Raw genomic sequence first — 22,272 nt, 5'->3', positions numbered from 1 at the left:
CTGTTTTTTAACATAACATTAAGTTAAAGAAAAGTTCAAGTTTGACTTAAAACTTAAAAATGTAGTGTAGACTTGTAGAGTGTATATATAGAATAAATATAGAAATATCCCAGCTACCACTGTCAGGTGTTCTATGCAGCAGCTGGAAACATGCACCAATATATAAACGTAACAGTTGTACATTAGGATAATGATGTGCTGCACAACAGCGTTCATACAAACTGGGCTCCTTTCCCAACACTACCCCTACATGCACCTCTTCAAGTTTGACACATCAGAAAGCTCTCATTCTGTGTATTTGTGCGATTATTTCTGTTTGTTTTGTTGACTTTCATTTACTTTAAATGCCCTCTTTTGCTTTAGATAACAGACACATTTAAAGAAAACTGAGACTTTCGCTTTACTCCCTGTAATCTACTTTGAAGTGTTTTCCCATTATCCTGAATCCATTTAGGCAATGCAGAAAGTGTCCCCCTACTTAGGGAATTCAGCAAATAACTATAGGGCCCTTCCTGTGCTTTTATTTTAGTAGCAAAATGCGTCCGATGAAGCAGATCAAACAAAAAAACTGAAACAGCACTGCTAACACTCACAGCAGTTTCAGATTCAGAGCCCTGTGCCAGTCTTAAATCACACATAGAAATATACTCTTCCTATCACATCCAAAAACAGTGATGCAGTAGGAAGAGGGCTCTAAACCCCCTGATAAAGACCTTGTAAGTTTGTCTTTTATTTGCCAAAATAAAGTGTCACATATGGTCCTTGGCAAGGGAGGAAAGAAGTGATGGATTGAAATTTAGTGAGATCTGCCAGCCAGTCCTTCAAACCGCAACAAATGTCTTTGTCATTTAAGGAATACAACATACGAATCTGCCAAACACAGCTGTAAACCCAAAATACTTCGCTTGTACCCACAAAGCTTACAGACAATGTAGACTGAGTAAATTGGAGAGGCTGCATAGGCACACAACCAGAGATCATGACCTTGTCTCAGCTCTGCATGTTAGTAAGACAAAGACAGGTCAAAGACAGCAGCTGCTCTCAGCTGGGCGTGTGTGTGTGTGTGTAAGCAGTGCTCAGTCTGACATAGTCTTGGAGTTGCTCCAATATTGGAGCATCTCTTCCTCATGTCGTTATATTCAGAGCATCAAGGCAGCGAAAGTATCTGGGAGATAAAAAAACAAAAACAAACAGGAAACACTGACATTGCACAGATCCTGAAAGCAGCTTCTCCCTCTCACAGATCCAGCATTGAGGGGAGTGCCGACTCAAAGCTGCCAAAAGAAGAAAGCTGAGACGAGGTGAATCTTACTTTTCTCCAAAAAATTTCCTCCAGAAGTCAGCGGCGTCAGCTTTGGTGATCCTGAAAGTGTCCCCCTGGAACTGTCCTCCGGGGAAGATGGCTTTGATTTCAGCAAGCATGTGGCTGAAGATCAGAGACAGCTTGGTCAGGTTCCTCCTGCAGAGAAAAGGCCAGGAAAGAGAGGATACAGTTGGTGCACCATTATAGCCTCAAATGATCAACAGATTTTACTCACTACTGGTACTGGTAAATAAAAACTGATACTCAGCCCAATACAGTCCTTAAAAGTATAGAGATGATATACAAGGATACATGGTAACTGTAATTTGACAATGCAGGGTTACATCAATTAAAGTAAGTACATCAGTCAGTCAAATTCAGGTTGTAGTCCTTGCTACTTGTAAAAACAAAAAAAAAAAAAAAAAAACCAAAAAACCCCAACTGATTATCTGTCTCATGTACTACTATCAGGATATAGTGAAAGTTTCAGCAAATATGACAAAAAAAAATACCAACTGCAGCTTTAAAAAAAAAAAAAATTAAAAAAAAGCCTTCCCAGCTCTTGTACAACTTCAAAATCAAATGTCACAATCACACAGCAGCTCCAATCAAACCAGTGCTAAACCATATTTAACTGGCATTAACAAAGTTGTGCTAGATGAGGTAGATAATGCAGATGTCACGTTAAGGTCAGATTCACTTAAGTTGTTTCTGTGTCAACGATTCCTATATTCAGGTGATTGTACACTAATGAAAACATACCTATGAAAAAGATATTCCATTTCAAAAACATTTTCAAATTGCCCCATATTATAATTAAAAAAAAGCTAACACTAATACTAAAAAAAATTAAACTGAAACTAAACTGAACTATATATATATATATGTATATAAAATGAAAAATACAAAACTATAATTACTCTGGTACCCAGTATTTGACTTCAACATACACATGTAAACAAGCACTTGACAACACACACCTTATCCTTGATTATATATTTATTATATTATTATATATAAGAGTGTAAGTTACATATACTGCATATATACGTAACACTATATAGTTTAATATATTTTTCATATATATTGTATTTCATATTATTATTTGCCTTTATTTATAATAGGTATAGTACACTACTGGATTTCTTTTACACAAATATTTTTCAAATTCATTGACACAGTCTAAAGTATTTTAATGTCATTTCTCAAATTTCTTTCATTTCTGATTTTATTTTGATCTATTTCATTCAAATGGTTCTTCATCTGTTTTCTTACCTGGGCACCCACTCCCACCCCAGCCTCCAAATATCAATGAAGTCATATCGTACTATAAATTTCCTTTTCGGTGTGAAAACTCATCTCATGGCTCCATATAGTCAGCAACATGTTCTTCAAGAAACGCAAGTGCTCAAGAGTTCTGTCTCCAATAAAGGAGAGAACAGTTTCTCTGCTTTTCTTTTTTTTTTTTTAAAAAGGAGATATCTTCAGAAGCCATTTTTGGCTTCAAACCTCCCCTGCACATTGTTCAATTTCTTTTAAATTATATTGACATTATTGCTGAAATGGGTGCCATTTGTTCCACAAATAATTAAAACCAATGACTGCTAAATGTACACTGCTGGAGCTGGATTACCTGTAAAGGAAATATTAAGCTGTTAAATTAAAACTGGCAGCAGTAGAGCCCTTATCAAATTTTTCACTTTATAATTTGGGCTTTCCTATTCCATCTGTACAATGTACAAATATTAATCTGCATTTAAATTGCATTAACAAAACATATTTGACCACTGCCACAGGAAAACAAATAATTAAAAAGTCTATAATAATATTACATTTCATTTTTAGAACAGTGTTGCTAAATCGTTTTCACAGAAGTCCAGCTTTGATGAGGTATTATGAAGTGAGCTGTGAGATTAATGCTGAAATAGCTATGATATGGAGAGTGGAGTTTAAAGCTCCCCTGTTCTGAAAAAGTTTTTTTCTTCTTCTTTTTCTTACACAGTTTGACACTAGAAGGATGTTTTCACATTCATCTGCTGAAAGTGGAAAGTTTCTCTGTGCTCATTGAACATCTGATTTTAACGGGCGGGGCCTACCAGCATGATCTGTGACATCACAAATAGTTAGGAAGTCAAGGCTAGTCCAGTACGCAAATTGTGCCCAGCAGGAATTTCAGAAAATCATCAACTTTTGAATATTCGGACTCACAATATTTTCCAAGCAGAGTATCTGTATATGTCTTAAGGCTGCACTTGTACTTTTACTTCTTTCACTGTATCCTGACAGAAGTACATTAAACAGGTTCCTCTGGCTTGTTCTAGTGCTCCTAGTGGCATTTGCAAGAATCCACCGGGCCTGAGGGGGTAGGGAAGGACACTCCAGGAGGGTTATTTTTTAGCTTCTTCTCTGTAAAATGTTAGTGATTCTCGTCTCCCTCTCCTCTGGGACAGGGATTTGCCTCCACTTTCCCTTGAGATTAGACTGTAGGCTTGTCAACACTCAGGGGTAACGCACAGGCGCGCGCACACACACACACACACACACACACACACACACACACACACACACACACACACACACACACACACACACACACACACACACACACACACACACACAGGGTGACTTTGCCCAAGGTGTGAGTGTGTGGGACAAAGACAGCACACTGGCTGTGGGGGGCTGATAACAAGCTTTATGCGTGTGTGTGTGTGTGTGTGTGTGTGTGTGTGTGTGTGTGTGTGTGTGTGTGTGTGTGTTGTGTGCTGTACCTTGAGCACATCATCCAAACTTTTACTTCTTCTTTCAAACTGGCACAAAACAGGCTGACTTTTGTTTATCGCACCTCTGTAATCCACTGGTGTCACACAACAATCATTCCACTGAGTGAATCAGTTTAAGTATTTGGGGTGAAAGGGGGTGTGTGTTTTTGCAAATATCAATATATCAATCAATTCAAATCTAACATAAGTTTCCCCTTAGTGGCACAGCTGCAAACTTTGGTGACTTACTGATTGTATTAGCCCTGTTTTAGCTTCTCTAGGCTGGTTAGCAGTCAGTGTTAGAATTGATTTTAAGATTTTATTGATGACCTTTAAAAGATGAGCTGGGGCTCAGCTTCTGATCCTTGGGCAGGAATCTGCTGGCTGTTCCTGAGTCCCAGATTGAGACGAAAGGTGACCATGCTTTTGCAGTCAGAGCAGCTCTGCTCCAGAACTCCCTGCCCTGAACATTAAATTGTGATATCAATTGTGGTATCAAGGCAAGACTTCAGTTTCACTATGACAAGGAAAAGGAAATGTACATTGTTTTGTATGCACAGTGTATAAACTACCACATAAATAAACACAGATTGTTGTTTTTCTCTTCTTGACTGATATAAGAAAACATATTTTGTCGATTTTTGTCTGAGAAATAAAGGAATCTTTTTTAGTCTTAATTTGTTTTAATCTCTCTAAAAATATAGTGGGAAAAATACATCATGAACGCAGTCTTGAATCATGAGTAGAGTGTATCTTTACATCCCTAATTATCAGCTGCTGTCTAATGATACACATCCTCAATAGTAATAGTAAATGGACCTGTACTTATATGTATAGAGCCTTTCTAATCTTCCGACCACTCAAAGCGCTTTTACACTCTTTCACACAGTGATGACAAAGTCCATCAAACAGAAACTAACATTCATACACATTCACACACAGACGCACGGCATCAGGAGCAATTCGGGGTTCAGTATCTTGCTCAAGGATACTTCCACATGTGGCACCAGGAGCCGGGGATCGAACCCACAACCTTCCGATTAAGGAACGACCCGCTCTGCCTCTGAGCCACAGCCACCCGGTTGCATTTATCTTCACTAAAACTACACATACATATATACTAGGGGTGTAAGAAAATATATCAACACACTCAAGTATCACAATATTACGTTTGCTGTATGGATTTGTAATTTATAGTTTACATGCAATTTTATTGCAGCGGTTGATTTTGTGTTCAAGTGTTTAAACCCCGACCCCTAGATAACACTTCTGTGATCTATCTTCAGCCACAGACTAATTTCCACTCCAACGCTCAGACTGCAAAAAAAGTAGTGTTATGAACCTGGATCAGTGTTACAGACAGTGGGACTGTGATGATGCAGATCCCACTGTTTGGTTGCATAAAAACATTTTCTATTTATATGGTGGTGTGTTCTTTATACCATGATAGTTCCTTAAATTGGAATTTAAATCACAAAATATAGCCCTAATATATGGCAATATATTGAATCGTAATCCCTGTATTGTGATACGTATCCTATTTTAGCAACAAGGAACATTTGCTTAATCTGCCTCCATTTTACTCACAGTCACATCACTGCCTCCTGTTTATAAGCAGACTCTCCACATAAACAGAGTAGGAGTTTGACATATGTACTGATTATACATATAGATAGTGCAGTGGTGCACCGCATGCAATGAGTAAATGCAAGTCTGGTAGGCAGCCATCAATTTAATTGAACGAGTAAGCAGAATTAATGGAAATTGAATGGAATTTTAGAAGCATGATTTGTAAGTAGATAATTAACTTCTATAAAATATATTAGTTAATTTGTCTGGTTCAAAAAAATGTAAGGATACAAAAATGTACATCTTACATCCCATGTGAAGAGCCAAACAATGAATAGATCCTACTAACAAGTATTTTGTATCAAAGCCTGATGTATCTTCTTCCCCTGTGCCATAGATTAGATTAGATTAAACTTTATTGTCATTGCACAAAGTACTAGAGTACTAGACAACGAAATGCAGTTAAGCATCTAACCAGAAGTGCAAAAAGCAGTAAAGTGCAGAGTAAAGTGTATATGTACAGGGATATATTAAAAAAAATAACATTATAAATATATATATGAATATACTAGCTGGATATTTACAGTATGAACAGCATTAACAGAATGAATGGAGGGAAGTGAATATACTAAGATATATAGAGCTATTAAATATATATTTACAGTATGAACAGATAAGCAGTAAATTTTATACTGCGGACGTAAGTACAAGTAATTAAATTAAGTTGTCCAAAAACCATTAAAACACATCACAGAGCCACACTGTTGCACTGGCTGACATTCATTACCATGAACACGCACACTGTAGTTTATTTTGACTCAATCACATATACGCTGTCTTGCTACCCCAAATACTCACTAGAGCACTGAATGTGGCTTTATCCATCGATGAAAATAGTCCTACCATAGGTAAATCTAAATTTAACGCTAAAAACTATGTGACTGGGCCTTTTATTTAATTACTAATTGTTAGTTTGGGTCTTTTCATGGAATTTGTTAGCTAAAAAGTCACATATTACCACTTCCTGTAACAAAAGCTCAATCATACATTTCAGATTTTAAAGGAACATTTTAAATCAGTTATAATACAGCAGTGGAGCACTGTTGAAATGTATGTTCTAATGTAATCCTTGTTTGACTTTAATGCTGAGTATATTGTACATTCAGCTGTTTAAACACCATCGCAGGTACAAACCCTTTGCCAGTTACTTTCACACCAATGCAAATGTTGCCGGTAATGATGGTTGTTGTATAACCTCAGCGCCTGTGTCTGTGCGTGGCAGATGTCTCGTGCTGTTTTTCTATACTCAAGTGCCAATTGATACAGCACAACCATGTAAAATGACACCCACATGCAGTGTGGTTAAGTTCTTGCCCTTCTGGTTTGAGAACACCGATCACTCATGAGGATTTATTCAAATTAAGTCGATTATCAGAGAGTTCTGGGGAAAATCTGAGCTTCTGAGGGACTTGTGTCTCACATTAGAAGTGCAGTTGCTTCTCCATGCTGAGTGTACATGCAAAGAACAAATTCAGAGAAAAAGCAATCACAAGTTATGTTAAGAAGTTAAAACAATTAAATATACTTTTTCACAACCAGGGGAGCTGATGATTGTCCCAGGTTCAAGTATTCATCAATTAAAAGAATTTCAGCATGTGTGCCTGACCCACTGAGGCTGGGGAAAGCTGACATCTTGCTATGGCAGTTCCCTAAATCAAGTCATGTTAGGGTTAGGTTAAAAATGCAAAAGTATTGAAAATAAAACAGTTGTATGCATTTCTGGTTCACTATCTTGAGCAAACCTGAACACAGCCACAAGATATGTCAATTTTACGCCATCAGGGCTGCTGAGACTCTCGCTTTTTCTAAACAGGCAGTCACAGCTATCACTAATGCTTCCTGCTGCAAGTAATAACTAGAATGATATTAGCCGATATTGGACATTCAGTGGATATTTGCCATTACAACTTTAAGAGACTCTTTCAAGAAGCAGAAATGTAAAGCCACAAGATAACATTGATTACAGGAAGAGGAAGAACTGTTTACAGCTGCTTTTTTCTGAAAAATGAAGCTCAGCAGAAGTTGACCTCTCTCTCTCACTCTCTCTCCATCCAGATCTTCAGCCTTTGCTCATTTAACCTGAGCCAGGTCATACTACACGAATAGCAACCATTCAGGCTAAGTAGTATGTCCTTGTTAAAAAATAATAAAAGAAAATATATATATACTGAATATCAATTTTTTTCGGAATTGGTATCGGGAAGTAAAAAATTGCTTTTCATAACCCGAACCAACTCGGCAGTGTGGAATATAGTAAGATGGCGTAGTTTCGTTAAAGGTTATATATATGAAATTCACTTCCACTAATGTTGCACTAGGACACCAGCTTCTCAGACCAAAGCAATGGGACAGAAATAAAATAAAAACACCAGAACCATCTTTGTTAGTCTTTCCATAAAAAGAAAAAAGGGCTGCAACGGCCAGAACAAAGTACATCCACTAAAAGTTCTTGATTTTGCTGACAGACTCAGATTGATACTCTAAGTACAGCATTATGGAAACGATCTCTACAGAGATAGACCTTTTGTTTAACCAAAAGCAGCTGTAATATCACTATCACTCACCACCAGACTCCATAGAAAAAAATGCTAATTTTACCCTGCAGATGATTGTAACATCATAACTTCATTCAATTCATTGGACAGGAACAAATAAAACTCACCAGAACAGTCTTTGTTAGTCTTTCCACTGTTCTAATAATCACCAAGTCTAGTTTGGTGGAAATAAATCCTTAATTCAAAGACGTAGATGATAAAAACAGCAATTTCAGTTGCTCTACTCAGCTGTACACGGAGCAGACCGGTAATGGAAACCACAGAGAAGATGCGATAGCAACACAGGCAGAGGGAGTTTGACACCATGACTCCACTATATCTGTACAGAGATCTTAATTGTTTGCTGTTATATCATTTTTTTAAATTAACTTATATATAACCTTTAACATTGCATGAACAGGGACTTTTTTGTTTCTCTTTCTCTTTCTCAGAGCGCTTCAAGTTGAAATCTGTTCAACTTTTAACACCGCTGGGCGCTCGGAAAATGAGTTTTTGAGCGCTCTCAGCGACACAAGCCCTAACTCAGACAATTCCAATCACATTTTAAAGGATATCGACTGATTATCGTTATCGCCAAAATCCCAAAAAATATTGAGATATTATTTTTTGCCCATATCGCCCACCCCTATTATCTAGACACTTTATGGCTGACTAAAATAACTAAAATAACTACCCCTAATAGCATGCACTTTCCTGTGACTGCGGCAACATGCTAGAACGCACTAGGTGGACTTGCTGCCCACAAACAAACAAACTAGAGTAGGTCACATACACAGGTTACCCACAAGGCCATCTTCCTTAAAGGGCGAGGCTCGGCGGGTAACACATAGGTGGAGTTAAGATGTGGGAGTGCTACTCTAGCTTGTTAAAAAAACATTACTGTAACTGAAAAATAACATTTAATATAATTATTAAGTGTGACATGAATCGAGCATCATCCTCACTGTAATGTTTTGTGTTCCAGAGGAAACACTGACTGCACTGCGTATAGGTCACTGTTTTGTATATCTAGATGGTAGTTTGATGTTGTATTTATGATTGCAGACTACGATCAATCTCAATGCTGTTCTGGGTCAAATTGTTTATGACACAGCAGATGCTGTGTACTTTCTGTCCTTGACCACGCATGCACAGCTCTTGCATGTGGTGTGCTCAACATAGCTGACAGGGATATGACTCGATCGATGACTGTGACTGCAAGAAGCATACGCTATTTAGAAAATACATTCCTTCCACAGCAAACACCAGGCATCCTCTTTATTCTACTTTATACTGTATTGCACTTGCAGAGTAGTGACTACAATGAAGTAAAGAGAAGAACAACAGTTTAAAGTGGGATAAGTGAGAATCACTGTTCTGAGCCTTGCTGGTAGCATACACTCCCGTCTGTGTGTGTGTGTGTGTGTGTGTGTGTGTGTGTGTGTGTGTGTGTGTGTGTGTGTGTGTGTGTGTGTTTGCACTGACAAAGCCAAGCCCGTCTCAGTAATTTCATGCTCATGCTTTCATGCTCTCCAGTCACCATTAGGCCTCTAATGAACCGAGGACCAGCCAAAAAACTCTCCATTGGGATGCGAAGGGAAAGGCTGCAGATGCTTACATAATGGTTGTGATTTGAACTCGATTTGCAGCCTTGTTGTGGAGCGGGGCTTCACTCCGAAACACCCCCAAATAAACAGAAAAACAGGATGCATTCTGAGCTGTATGAGGTGTTTGCAGTCATTTCAGTATACTCTTTGCTTGTTGCATCATGAGACTGTACAGACAATGAGATAGATATATTTTTCTACCATTTCATTTAACAGATTGTATGTTCAAGTTGTCTGCAATGACATTCTTCATGGTGTGGCTTGTTAGCCTTCCTCATGTGTCCTTGCAATGCACTGTGCCATTACACTGGTTGTGTAATCTGCCTCGTTTGACAAGCGCCCCAGGAAAGCCAGCCCATTCATTAGGGCTAATGTACTCAGAGTGAGTGGAGCAGGGTGGCCAGAAAACTGTTGGCTCTGTTATGTGCGTAGATATCCAACCCATCGGTAGCTCCAAATGAAACCATACCAAACGGGTTTCCACCAAAACTCTCAATATAAAAGTCAGCCTTCACTGAAATAAAATAAAATCTCATAGCCAAACATTTTTTACAGCAAAGACACGAACTTGCACTAGCCTACATGGTGTCACTTCGTTGTTGTGGTGACACCTGCACTAGTGCAGCTCAACCACCCACTATCTCTATTCCTACTGGTTTCCTGTCACCTGAACGATATCACTATCCTCTGTCACAAACGGTTCCTCCAGCTCTCTCTGAGACTGTATATTTCCCTGTAAAACATTTGGGCCACCGTGAGAGAAGTCTCAAAATATCAAACTGACAGTTAATTAATGGTACCATAAAAAAGATATTAGAAATGTGTCATCTTTCATGAGAGTTTAATTTACTAGAGTTTGTCTCATTATGATAAGGTCAAACTTTCTGACACGCTGAAGTTGCACTGTAATCATCATTAGTTCCTTATGTATGGTGTAGACAGTTAACATTGCGAGGCAGCTGGACTTGCAACATCACGCCAAAATGCATCTTGCCAGGGGCGCTGACTGTCACAGTAGGGCTGCCACGGTGAAGGAATTTCCCTTGCGGTGATTAAGCACGATATGAGGCATAAACACCATCTTTGTTGTTTTTGATAAATACTTTGTAAGGGGTACATTGGGTGTTAACTAGATAGATAGATAGATAGATCGATAGATCGATAGATCGATAGATAGATAGATAGATAGATAGATACTTTATTCATCCCGAGGGAAATTCAATTCAACTGGAGACTTTATAAAGTTGTCAGTTAGTTAACATATTTAGCTGGAAGTCGCCAGTTAACAGGATCACAGTTCTGGCTAATTGGAATTATTTTACTAAAAGACTGTTGGGAGTTTTTCCTATGTGTGTGTGACTTTCTCCTGTGTGGTATTGTAATCCTGAGCTGTGAAATGAGGTGACTGCGTTACAGACAACACTTCTGCTGTGTCGAGTCTCTACAGCTTCGATGCTTTCCTGTCTTAAAGGACCAGTGTGTGTGTGTGATTTAGTGCCATCTAGCTGAACACCACATGAGTCAGTATTTGACGCTTTGGGAATGAGAATGGGCTGTGTGTTCGTAGTCTGTAGGAAAAACTGGATATAAAACTCGCAAAAAACATGAAAGGCCCTATCTACAGCCAGTGTTTGGTTTGTCCATTCTGGGTTACTGTAGAAACATGTGGGTCAACATGGCGGACTCCATGGAAGGCAACCACAGTGTCTGGAGATAAAAACAGCTCATTCTAAAGTAACAAAAACACAATGATTCCTATATTCAGGTGATTATACACTAATGAAAACATACCTATGAATATTATATTCCATTTCTGCCAACAGAGCCTCTTAAATGTTACACACTGGACTTTTAAAAACCAAATACTGAACATGGTGTGATGCTGCGCCGTCACATGCAGTTGCAGTGGTGGCTTGCCATCCCATTAGCTTGGTTTATCAATAGCGTGATATTTAACTATTGCGGTTATCAAAAAGTATTTCTTCATTGAAAGAAGAGCAAAGACTGCCACTGATGGCTTTTCTCAATGGAAAATATGTTGTCCTCTTCTCCCAACTGGCTTAAGAGTGTGACAGCGTTATATAGTTCATTGATCTGAGTGGTACACCCATGATAGAAGGTGATGGACAGTTGGTTCATCTAATAACCTGAGTATTTTTACACGTTCCTGTCCTTTTACAAACAGTTTCCAAGGACAACTTAGGTTTAGGTTAGTAGACAGTTACACAAATCAATAGTAAATCATAAACTGCAAAATTTCTCCCATATGGGGGACAAAAGGCTGTCAAAGGGGAGACAATGACAATGTTTTGTAATTCCTGGGCAAGAGAGGGGAGAGGGTTGGATTAAACCATACACCTGCTTGAGATTCAGGGGTTGTCTGGGATTGAAGATATCTATGATTAAGAGGAGGTGGAGGTCAAAGGTCAAAGCTGGGGTATGAGGGCAGGCAGGCAGGGAGTAAGGGGGCCATTAGAACAAGGTTTAGACCTGAATAAGCTACATGCTTTGATCCAATAGTGCCAGAAGGGACCAGTCTTGTTTTTCTGTGTGTGTGTTTGGGTGTGTTCATGCAGCTGAAAGCAGAGATACAATGAGAGCAGATTGGCCATGAGGGACTGTAATGGCTTCACAAAGGGACTATCAGACAGATGTCTATCAGATCTCCTACATGCTGCTGCTGCCACCAGACTGAGTGAGCCAAAGAGGTCAGAGATGGAAGCTGGCAGAGAACAAATAGCCGTGATGAGTGTGAAGCTAAGCCTACTGGGTGACGAGGAGAGGTGGTGGATTGGAAGGTCAGGTGAAAACACAATGTGTCAAAGCAGAAAATGGAAGAAAACTGGGAGGAGAAGAGCACTCAGTCAGTGGAGTTGCTCATTTAATTGTTTCTTAGGATTGTTATTAGCATCAATTATTCAGACACATCATTTGCCATAGAGGTTCAGAACACGTCCATTAGGACAGAGAGACAAAGACAGAGGAGGGAAAATGAGCTCTTACAAGCAATTCATTTGAAACAACTCAGAAGCTCTGATTGTAAAATGGATAGGTGAGATGGAGGAAATAACAGATTTTTCCTCCCTATCTCCAGAAATAGAGACATAGTAGGCAGCAGACGGTTATAGTCAAAATGCTGGCTAATGGTGAGAGTTTGATAGAAGACCTCTGGTAGAAGAGGCCCAGTCCACTCTGACCTTTCATATTGTCCTAGACTTTATTAGGGTTTGGATTATGGTTCTATGTGTAAAACTTTTATCATCATACTATTAAACAGTATTAAGTTACTGTGTGCCAAACATTTCCTTTGATTAAAGGATAATCACTGTCCATTCTGTCCAATGTCACAGGGTTCAAAATAAGAGTATGAGTATGTTCCAATACCATATCTTTCTTCCTGATACCAATTCCGATATCTGAACACTGCTTATCAGCCGATACTAAGTACTGATCCAATTTAACAGCTGTATACTACCAACCCTGTATGATCAGTCAAATAACAGACACTTAGCTAGCTTAATCAGAGCTGGGAAAAAAATGGTTGTGAAGCTAATAAATTGAGAAATCATGTGGTATCAGATCATGCACAGACACGTAGAGTTTTGGCCTGAAATATCCAGTATTAGTTGGGCTTTACACCGAATCTACATGTTTGAATTGTGGGAAGAAACAAGGCTTAATAGCGCAGAGAACATACAAACTCCACACAGAAAGGTCACAACCGTCACATTCAAATGATGGTATAAAATTATCATCTATCTGTCTAACTCTGTTGCACTTTCTATCTGTATGTGTGGGTGTGAGTGGGAGGCGATTATGGCTGTATTTGTAACCTTTGTTAGGTTACAGCAGTTTAAGTAAATGTCATGAGTGAGTTTGAGAAATATTTGTTTTTTGAAGCTCAGCGAGTCATGGAGGGAACACTCCTCCGTGTCCATTCCATATCATGTGTGTCAGCAGATTGAGACAAAACCTTAGTCAGAGCGCAGTGAGTAAGCCTAGCAACGACCCTTACCACACACACACATATATACACCTCCCCCGTGCTCTGAGCCTCTTGGTTCCTGACTGAAGAGCTCTGGCTTCCTCCTCTGGTGCTCCACTTCCTCCCCAGATGGTTCTACTTTCGGGAAGCTTACTCATCTCAGCCGGGCTCGGGCCTTTAAAGGCTTCCATGGGAACGTGTGACATCATCACTTCAAAGCGCAACTGCTCACTGTGACGTACCAACATGTGAGGACGCGTGTGCCAGATCATTCTACAGAACTGAAACCAAAGCACATTCCACATTAAAGGTGATACACGCTGCCTCTACAAACCAAAGTACAACCTGTTTGTTCTACAAAGTATTGAATAAATATGTGAGTACTATAAACAGACAGCTAGTATTAAATAAAAGACGTGTGCTGCTGCGGAGCGATCCCGACAGTGTGAAATGTGGCATGATTATTCACCAGGAAACGCTTCCTGTCTTTTGAGATCAGTAATTCAGCCACATCACTTCCATCCAGCTGCCTACAGCCTGCATTGGTAACTAAATCAGGCATTCATAATAAAAAATTAAAAACACACAAAGTAGAATCCAGCGGTGTCATTGACTCTACAATAGCCAATGTCCAAGAAACACAGAAACTTTTCAAAAATATGAATGATTCTGTCTGCCAAACTCACTAAAGCAGTGGTTACCAACCTCGGGGTCATCAAAGCCTTTTAAGTGGTATAAGGCAACTTTGAAAATAGACACAGCTGGCATTTTGTTCATTTCTGTGAAGAAAACTAAATGAAATTATTATTTTTAAAGTGTATACAATTATTTGATTTGACAATGATAAGAAAACATTGTATTTAAAAAAAAAAGTATATATTATTGTTAAATTTTTTTTAAAAACATCTCTGATCAATATTTACAGGAAATAATCAGCTCAAAATGTATCAGAATCTCTCATTTTGCACAATCTTCCTGCAACTTTTGTGTTCACTGTTTAGTTTCATTGTACAGTTTATCAGTTGTTCTCTACTGTTATTGTTATGCACTGAATATAATATGAAATATCCATAAAACATGTCACTTAGTCAGTTTGCTTAATGATAAAAAAAGGGCTCCATTAAGGAAAACATTAACATCAACCACTTTTAGGCTTCAGCAGAGGGAACCATAGCAAGTAGGAAAGCAACTGAAGTAGAAAGCAAAGCCAACAGCAGAAGATAGCCAACAGCAGAAGATATCCGACAGCAGTGATGGAGCCAGCAACTTTTTCAGGTTTAATCGCACATTTATTTAAGTCTAATGTAAGGTGTTCTCTCAATAATAGCAATTTTCCATTTCAGCCCAGCAGTAAACTCTTCATATACTGGGAACATTAGTCTGTGTCTGAAGCACGCTTCAACTAGTTGTTAGAAGTCTCTCTACAGTCTGATCTTCACAACACATCTTTTTCATTCAATATCAAAAAACAACTGGAAAGGACTGCTGCACTTTAGATCTCATAAGAACATTGGTCATGATTTCTGATGAAAGTTTTTCTGATGAATATTTCCGAATGATGACTTTGTTTGGTATAGTAAACCCCTGTCAACCCGCAGTGGCTCAACTTCTCATCAAAAAGATTTAAAAGTAAGCCTTGGTTTAAATAGAGATGCACAATCCACTTTTAAGTTCCAATCAGACAACAGAATTGGATATTTAAACCCAAACCCTACTAACCCAACTGTGGCTCAGAGGAAGAGTGGGTTGTCCTTTAATCGGAAGGTTGTTAGTTCGATCCCCGGCCCACATGTCAAAGTATCCTTGAGCAAGATACTGAACCCCGAATTGCTCCCGATGCCGTGCATCAGTGTGTGAATGCGTTAGTTTCTGTTCGATGGGCTTTGCCATCACTGAGTGAATGTGTGTGAAAGGGTGAATGTGGCATGTAGTGTAAAAGCGCTTTGAGTGGTCGGAAGACTAGAAAGGTGCTATACAAGTACAGGTCCATTTACCATTTAACCCCTAACGCCATCTGTCGTCATTGCTAACTTTTGCAGATGCCTAATTAGAATGGTAGTATTGTACGATGCAGAACTTGCAGAGTGTTGGCTTTACACATATTACAAGTTGCTGTCTTACTTTTCTGTGTTTCGTGACTAAAATATCAGTTGCCAACTGTCTAATGTTATGGCAAGTTCATGTCTTCATATGATACTATTTTCAACATAGATTCCATCCGATTACTAATTAATTAATTAATTAGTAATAAATTACATAATTTTGGCTATGGGCTTTAAAACCATAAAACCATCAGACTATAGAAACTGGATGGGTACGTGGATCGATATATGTGAATTAGATATTGGATCGGCTCTAGGAATAGAATTCCTGTAGGTGATGGATCTTTTCTTCATTCTTTCTTAACGCTAAAATTACCTCTGTTACAATTTATTGCCGTTGATCACAGCCAAAAGTTAGAAAACGCAGAGCGTGAGTCTCTGCACCGGGAGTCAGGGGTTATTCACAACGAACTGAGGAGGGGGGAGCTCAGATTGTCTTATATCTGCAACACTCTGCTTCCTGGCAAAAGAAGTGCACTTCTAATCCGGCTGATTTAAAGAACAATCACTTTAGGAAGCTGCTAAAGCCACGCTTGTCAGGCTGGCAATAAAACGCTCTGCTGTGCAAATCACTTCAGATGTGCTCTGTGGCTGTGGAAGGGCATGAGAGGCATCGCAGTGCAGCTGCACAGGCTAAAAATACATATAATCACATTGTTAATGTGTTTGTAAAAGGGTCCAGCAAAAAGGATAAATGGCATAAATATATACAATTCAATCATCTGCACAGCCTGTAATACAGCTGAAATAAACACAGTAATATAACATGGAGCTATGATAAAAGGCACTGTTTGTGACAGTACAACAACATTTAAACCGCTAGCAGGCACACTAACAAATGAGCACTTCAGTGGTAGGGCTGTAATTATGTAATTATTCTACTTGAAGCTAATTGATATACTGTGAAAGTGTGTCTTTCATGGGATCACCCTGGACAAAAAAGACCCAACCTTTAGTAAAGGGCAAGGCAGGGTTATTACTAAAGCTGAGCTAGAGATCTCATTTCAAGAGCAACGTTGTTTTACAGCTCAGGCTCTGTGAATGACTTCCCATGCGCCAAATTGATCCTTTGTAGCGGTGAGTAATGAAGCCACATCTTTCTTGTTTGTCAATGTCATTTTCTGCTGTGGTTGCAGGTCTCTCTCCTGAGAGGAGTTTTCATCCCGGAAAATATTAATCCGGCTGAATAAAGAAGTAGTTTAGCTGTTTTGACCATTAGCTGCCAACATGCATGACAGATCGACCTTCCTCAGCCCAAATAAGGAAGTGATGAGTTTTCCTACACTGTAAAATTTACAGGTTTTTCCCATTTATTTTACAGACTTATTCTGTACAAAAAAAGTTTGCAAATGTACATGTCTAATATAAAATAACTAATATGTAAATTTCCTTTTTTCCACGTAAAAAGATGCAGATATTTACTGTTTATTTAATCAATTAAACTGTTAAATTCAAGTTTAATATAACGCAAGGTTTTAAAATTAGGGTAATTTTACATGGATTTGTTTGTTAAATGACAGATTAGTTTTACAAAAAGACTGAATAAATGTTTTCCACTGTATTAGTGTATGAACATTGCTAACCTATCAAAGCAGCATTAATTACTATAATTTCACAGATGGTGTATTTTATTACAATAATAATAAAAATCTAACGAAAACAGCACTCTTCTGTAAATTTAGACATGATTAAAAACTGTGTTTTAATTATAGTAAATTACAATATTCTGTCAGTTATTTTCTGTTACAGTATACACTCAACATGTTCAGTACTGCTCTCGCTTTACTAACACAGAGAGAAGGACTTCAGTCACTGCCAAGGTGTTATGGTGCCAAGGGTTTTGTTCTAGAAAAGACTTAATTAAAAAAGGATTTTGGAAAAACTGTCAAAGAAACCAGTTTGCCTAATTTAATTTAAAACAGCCTGCAGACTCACGTAAGGGTCATTTTGATTCAAAAGAGGCTACAAGAGTTTTTCAGGCTTACTTTAAGTGGCAAATATGCCCCGAGGGTCAAAGACAATTAACTCACAGAGACATGGACATTTAAAGTAAGAACAGGAAGTTCCAACACAATATTTTAAAACTCAAGAACAGCTGTTTGCAATTTTCCCATTCTTTAATTTCCTAATTAATATTCGTATCACATACTTTCTCAGCACATGGAAGAGATAGATGGGGGATCAGATGGTCAGATGCGGAGACCAGGACAATGAAGACAGGGTAAAAAAAAAGCTGGGGGGTGGGGTGTGACTCATGGACATCAGATGGCTTGAAACAGCCCCGAAGAGAGGTTTGGGGGTGATCACGGCAGTTAATCAAGCATATGAAACAGACTTGTGCTAGACAGGCTTCCACAAAGACACAGTAGGCCACATATGGGTACCCATGTCCCCAGAGACAGATGTGATACCAGATGTGAGATCACTTCGCCATTTCCTCAAAGAGAATTTGTTCCTTTCATGCATCTCTGTCAGAGGATATTGTGTGTTGTGTAAAACATTATTTATCCACTCCCTGATAAAAAGGACTGAGGAGTTTCTTTACATCCTCCCACTTCAGAGCCTTACTTTCCTTGATGCAGCACTGCCAACTACTGATAATAATCTAGTGAAGTGATTATATTAAAAACTGTATAATAAACCCAGATAGTGAACTCAGTAACGGCAAGAAGTTTATTCTGTCTGTCTTATGTATTATTTAAAATCATTTTTAACAAGCACACATCCTTAAAAGGCTTATTTTTTTGACAAATTACTCACTTTCTTACTTTTCTTCACAGTATTACATGCTGAGATGCCTCGCAACCCACCGTAAGGGTTATGTTGAGGACCGCCCATTTGAAACATTTGTTTTAAAACTGAAGACAGACATATTTGATAAATGTTACAAAAGGATGGATATTTTTAATCCCTTTTGTTCCCTCTCCCCTCTATATTACAGAGAAAACCCACCCACACACTCACCTACATTACACAACGATAACCTTTCCAACAACTGAACAGGCCACATGCAAAATATCACTGAATGAGACGCAAAACGACAACAAAGAGACACAGCCGCATCCTTTGTAGCTGTTCTGTGTCTCTATCCGTCTGGGCGTCTTGCTCCTGATCAGTAAGGGGGTGGGGGCCTTTTACATGCCTGCGCCCAGGGGCCCACTGTCTCATAATCCATCCTTCTTGACAAGGAGTTAACGAGTACTGAGTAAAAGTATTCAGCAGTAAATATGAGTATGAAAGAGCATATTCTCATGTAGACGGATATGTTGGCAAAGTGTAACTGTATGCGCAAACAAGTGCAAGTCTGAACATTTGACAAGGTCTGTTTGAAAAACTGTGCTTTATGTGGGCTTTGGTTGCCTAGAGATTAGACTTGTAAGAAAGGTAGAAATGGAATCCATAGTGATTACAGTCTTTGTTGCATTGCCAGTGTTATGTGATTGTACTGAGGGGGTGAAAACAGCATTCTTCTTCTTTCTTTTTTTTTTAGCTTTGATTGTATTATTCTGTTTTGTGTCAGGTTAACTTCTGCTATGACAAGCGAATTACCCTGTGGCCTGACTCACATCTAACAACTGCCAGTATGTATAATTAAATAAGGAAAATGCCACTGTGATAACGGATTATTTCTATGTGAAATGAATTTCATAAAAAGCATAAAGGAGGAAAAATATAATCTTTTTCAAAAACCACAACTAAGTACACTTTAGTATTTGTAGCGGGGTGCATCTATCCCTTACGTATCCAGATACATGGGTTACGATATGATTCAGGGACATTGTATTTTAATATGGAACAATTCAGTGAGATTTGATTCGATGCAGTCTGATATAGTTCTTAACATTTCTTTAATGTAGACATTTATTTTCCATATTTCCAAGCCAATACTATAAAAGTGACATTACCTTCAAGTACATATATTTTCTCAAATACCAGGGAGCCAAGCTTCCAATTTATAACTTTAGAATCGGACCATCTACTGGTTCATGGCACATTTACATCCATCCTGGGGTCCAAGTACCGATGTAGTTGCATCTTAACGTTAAAACCAGTTTCGGTAAAGCTTTATAATAAATTACTGCACCACAGCCGTGAACAGGAGTAGTAAATATGTCTGTGTGAGATGAGAGATCGTGAGGAGCTACTAAAACACACTCAGCCTCCTTTAGCAGATTATGCTTGTGGCGTCCAGCTACACCTGCCCACAATGTAACAGCTCACAGTAATGTAATAGAAGTAAATGTAATAACACCAGTCAATAAGGAAATCAAATCCAGGAGAGGTCATACGATATTGTTTCTACCAGTAATGCAATAATGTGTCCATGTAATGCAACATCGACTAGATACTCTACTGTATTTTGCAACTTTTTGTAATACAAATGAGGCGTCGAGTCAATATTCAGCCATGTTTTAAGTAATTTGGTCACACTCACCAAATCAAAAAGTGGCCACCAGTGGCACCAAAAGATCCCCTATTTGCATTTAGACTTCATTAAAGCAGGAAGGGTAACGAGGCTGGGCCTTTTCCTTTCTGCTTTAACAACTGTGCTTCTCTCACCGCTGAACAAAAATAATTCAGGCCATCTATCAGGACTGCTGACACATCCTGCATGACTCTTAACATCTAATGCAAGTATGAAAGATGTTAAAAGTAGGGGATGTGACATGTATGCTTGTTTGAACCTGCCTAAAATGTGAGAGGCGGAGGGTAGGGATGTTTATCAGTGAGGTGCAGTTTTTGGTTGAATTTTGAAATATTATGGAAGTGACAAATGAAAACTGCTAAGTTATAATGTACTGAATCAAAAGGAACTCAAGTGATTCAACTCTGGCATTTGGTTATGAAACACAAAACATTTTAAACATTTCAGATGTTTCCTCTTTTACTTTAAGTATGGCAGCAGTTTGTGGTGTTTATATGCTGTTAAAGATCCCCTCCAGTCATGTATTAAAAGGTCCAGTGTGTAACAGGATCTATTGGCAAAGGATGTTTTCATTAATCTGTACCTGAAAATAAGAATCTTTGTGTTTTTGTTAGCTTAGAATGAGGCATTCTTTATCTACAGAGGGAGTGGGTCCTCTTCAGGCGGAGTCTGCAATGTTGAAACACCAGTAGCCCAGAATGGACAAACCAAACACTGGCTCTAGATAGGGGCATTAGCATTTTTGAAAGGAGAGGGTGAAGCGAGGAAGTTGCCATCTGCAACTACATCACTGGATGCCACTAAATCTTACACAATGGACCTTTAAGACATATACAAATATCTGCTTGGAACAATAATGTGTGTCTCATATGTTTTTTCCACAAAAAAATCATTTTCAGTGAGCACAGAGAATCTTTCCACTTTCAGCAGATGAATGTGAAAACATCCTTCTAGAGTCAAACTCTGCACAGACAGCATTCAAACAGCACACTGTAGGGACAGAAGAGTTGTTTTTTTTTTACTGGAGGGAGACTTAAAGATGTTGTTTTTACTGTGATAACTTAAGCCAGCACAAGCAGAGTCTGTTAGGGGCTTTGGGGCGATGAAGCAATTGACTGAGATGACAAAAAAGTAACACAAGTTTGAAGAAGAGAACAAAATTAAATGAGGAGTACACACAGATAGATCAAAAACTGCTGGGTGAGGAGAGGAAATATATGAACAGGATGTAAAGTGCATGGGGATTTTCCCTCCGCTCTGCACATGGCTCCTGAGAATCACTGGAGCCTTTCACACCCTTAATCATCTCTAGCTCTTCTCTTGCAAAAACTGTTTAATAAATGACAGAAATTAGGAGATTTGCCCTCCTTCTTGGACACAGTATGAAAAAAAACACAGTGAGGCAGTGCACTGTCTGCTGTTTTGGAGGCATTTTTTTTTGTAGGGTCCTTTACTATCATCCAATACAATTTTATTACTTAGTAGATTCATCTTGTCTCATTTTCCTTACATCCCCTGCTCCAGTCAATACTAAGTGATCATAATGTGTTTAGGTCATTGTTAAGGAGGAAATTGTGCAAGCTCCAAGCAAATCTCATCATGATAATCCAAAAGAAATGGCTGAAAAAAAAAGCTCTTTTACATTTGGGTTGACTCAATAATGGCAAACTTCCTGTCAGCGATGTCAGCAACTTCACTATCACAGTACTACAGCAATGTCACATTAGTGCATAAATGCATTTTTTTTCCATATAATGCATTGTGAGATAAAGCACACAGAGCTGCAGCGGCTGCTTTACACAGATAACCAAAAAAACGACTGCAACATTTATTTTCTGCTGAATGTGCCCCTGCTTTTTCTTCTCCCCCCAACTTCTTCATCCTCACCTCCCACTCCCGCTATAATCTGAGTCAGTCAGGCTCATGT

General features: G+C 38.7%; 1 protein-coding gene across 1 annotated transcript in view; it reads right to left on the bottom strand.

Moving 5' to 3' along the window:
• The window catches only part of cblb (Cbl proto-oncogene B, E3 ubiquitin protein ligase), a 69,145-nt gene that overhangs the window by 42,413 nt on the left and 4,460 nt on the right, over positions 1-22,272 (bottom strand). Inside the window, exon 4 of the mRNA XM_051401506.1 lies at positions 1,313-1,459. Coding sequence (XP_051257466.1) covers positions 1,313-1,459 — 147 coding nt within the window. The remainder of the gene's footprint in view (positions 1-1,312; positions 1,460-22,272) is intronic.

Source organism: Dicentrarchus labrax, unplaced genomic scaffold, assembly GCF_905237075.1.
Source record: "Dicentrarchus labrax unplaced genomic scaffold, dlabrax2021, whole genome shotgun sequence".
Lineage (NCBI taxonomy): Eukaryota > Metazoa > Chordata > Actinopteri > Moronidae > Dicentrarchus > Dicentrarchus labrax.
Note: the sequence above shows the minus strand (reverse complement) of the source record. Positions and strands in the feature narration are given on the sequence as shown.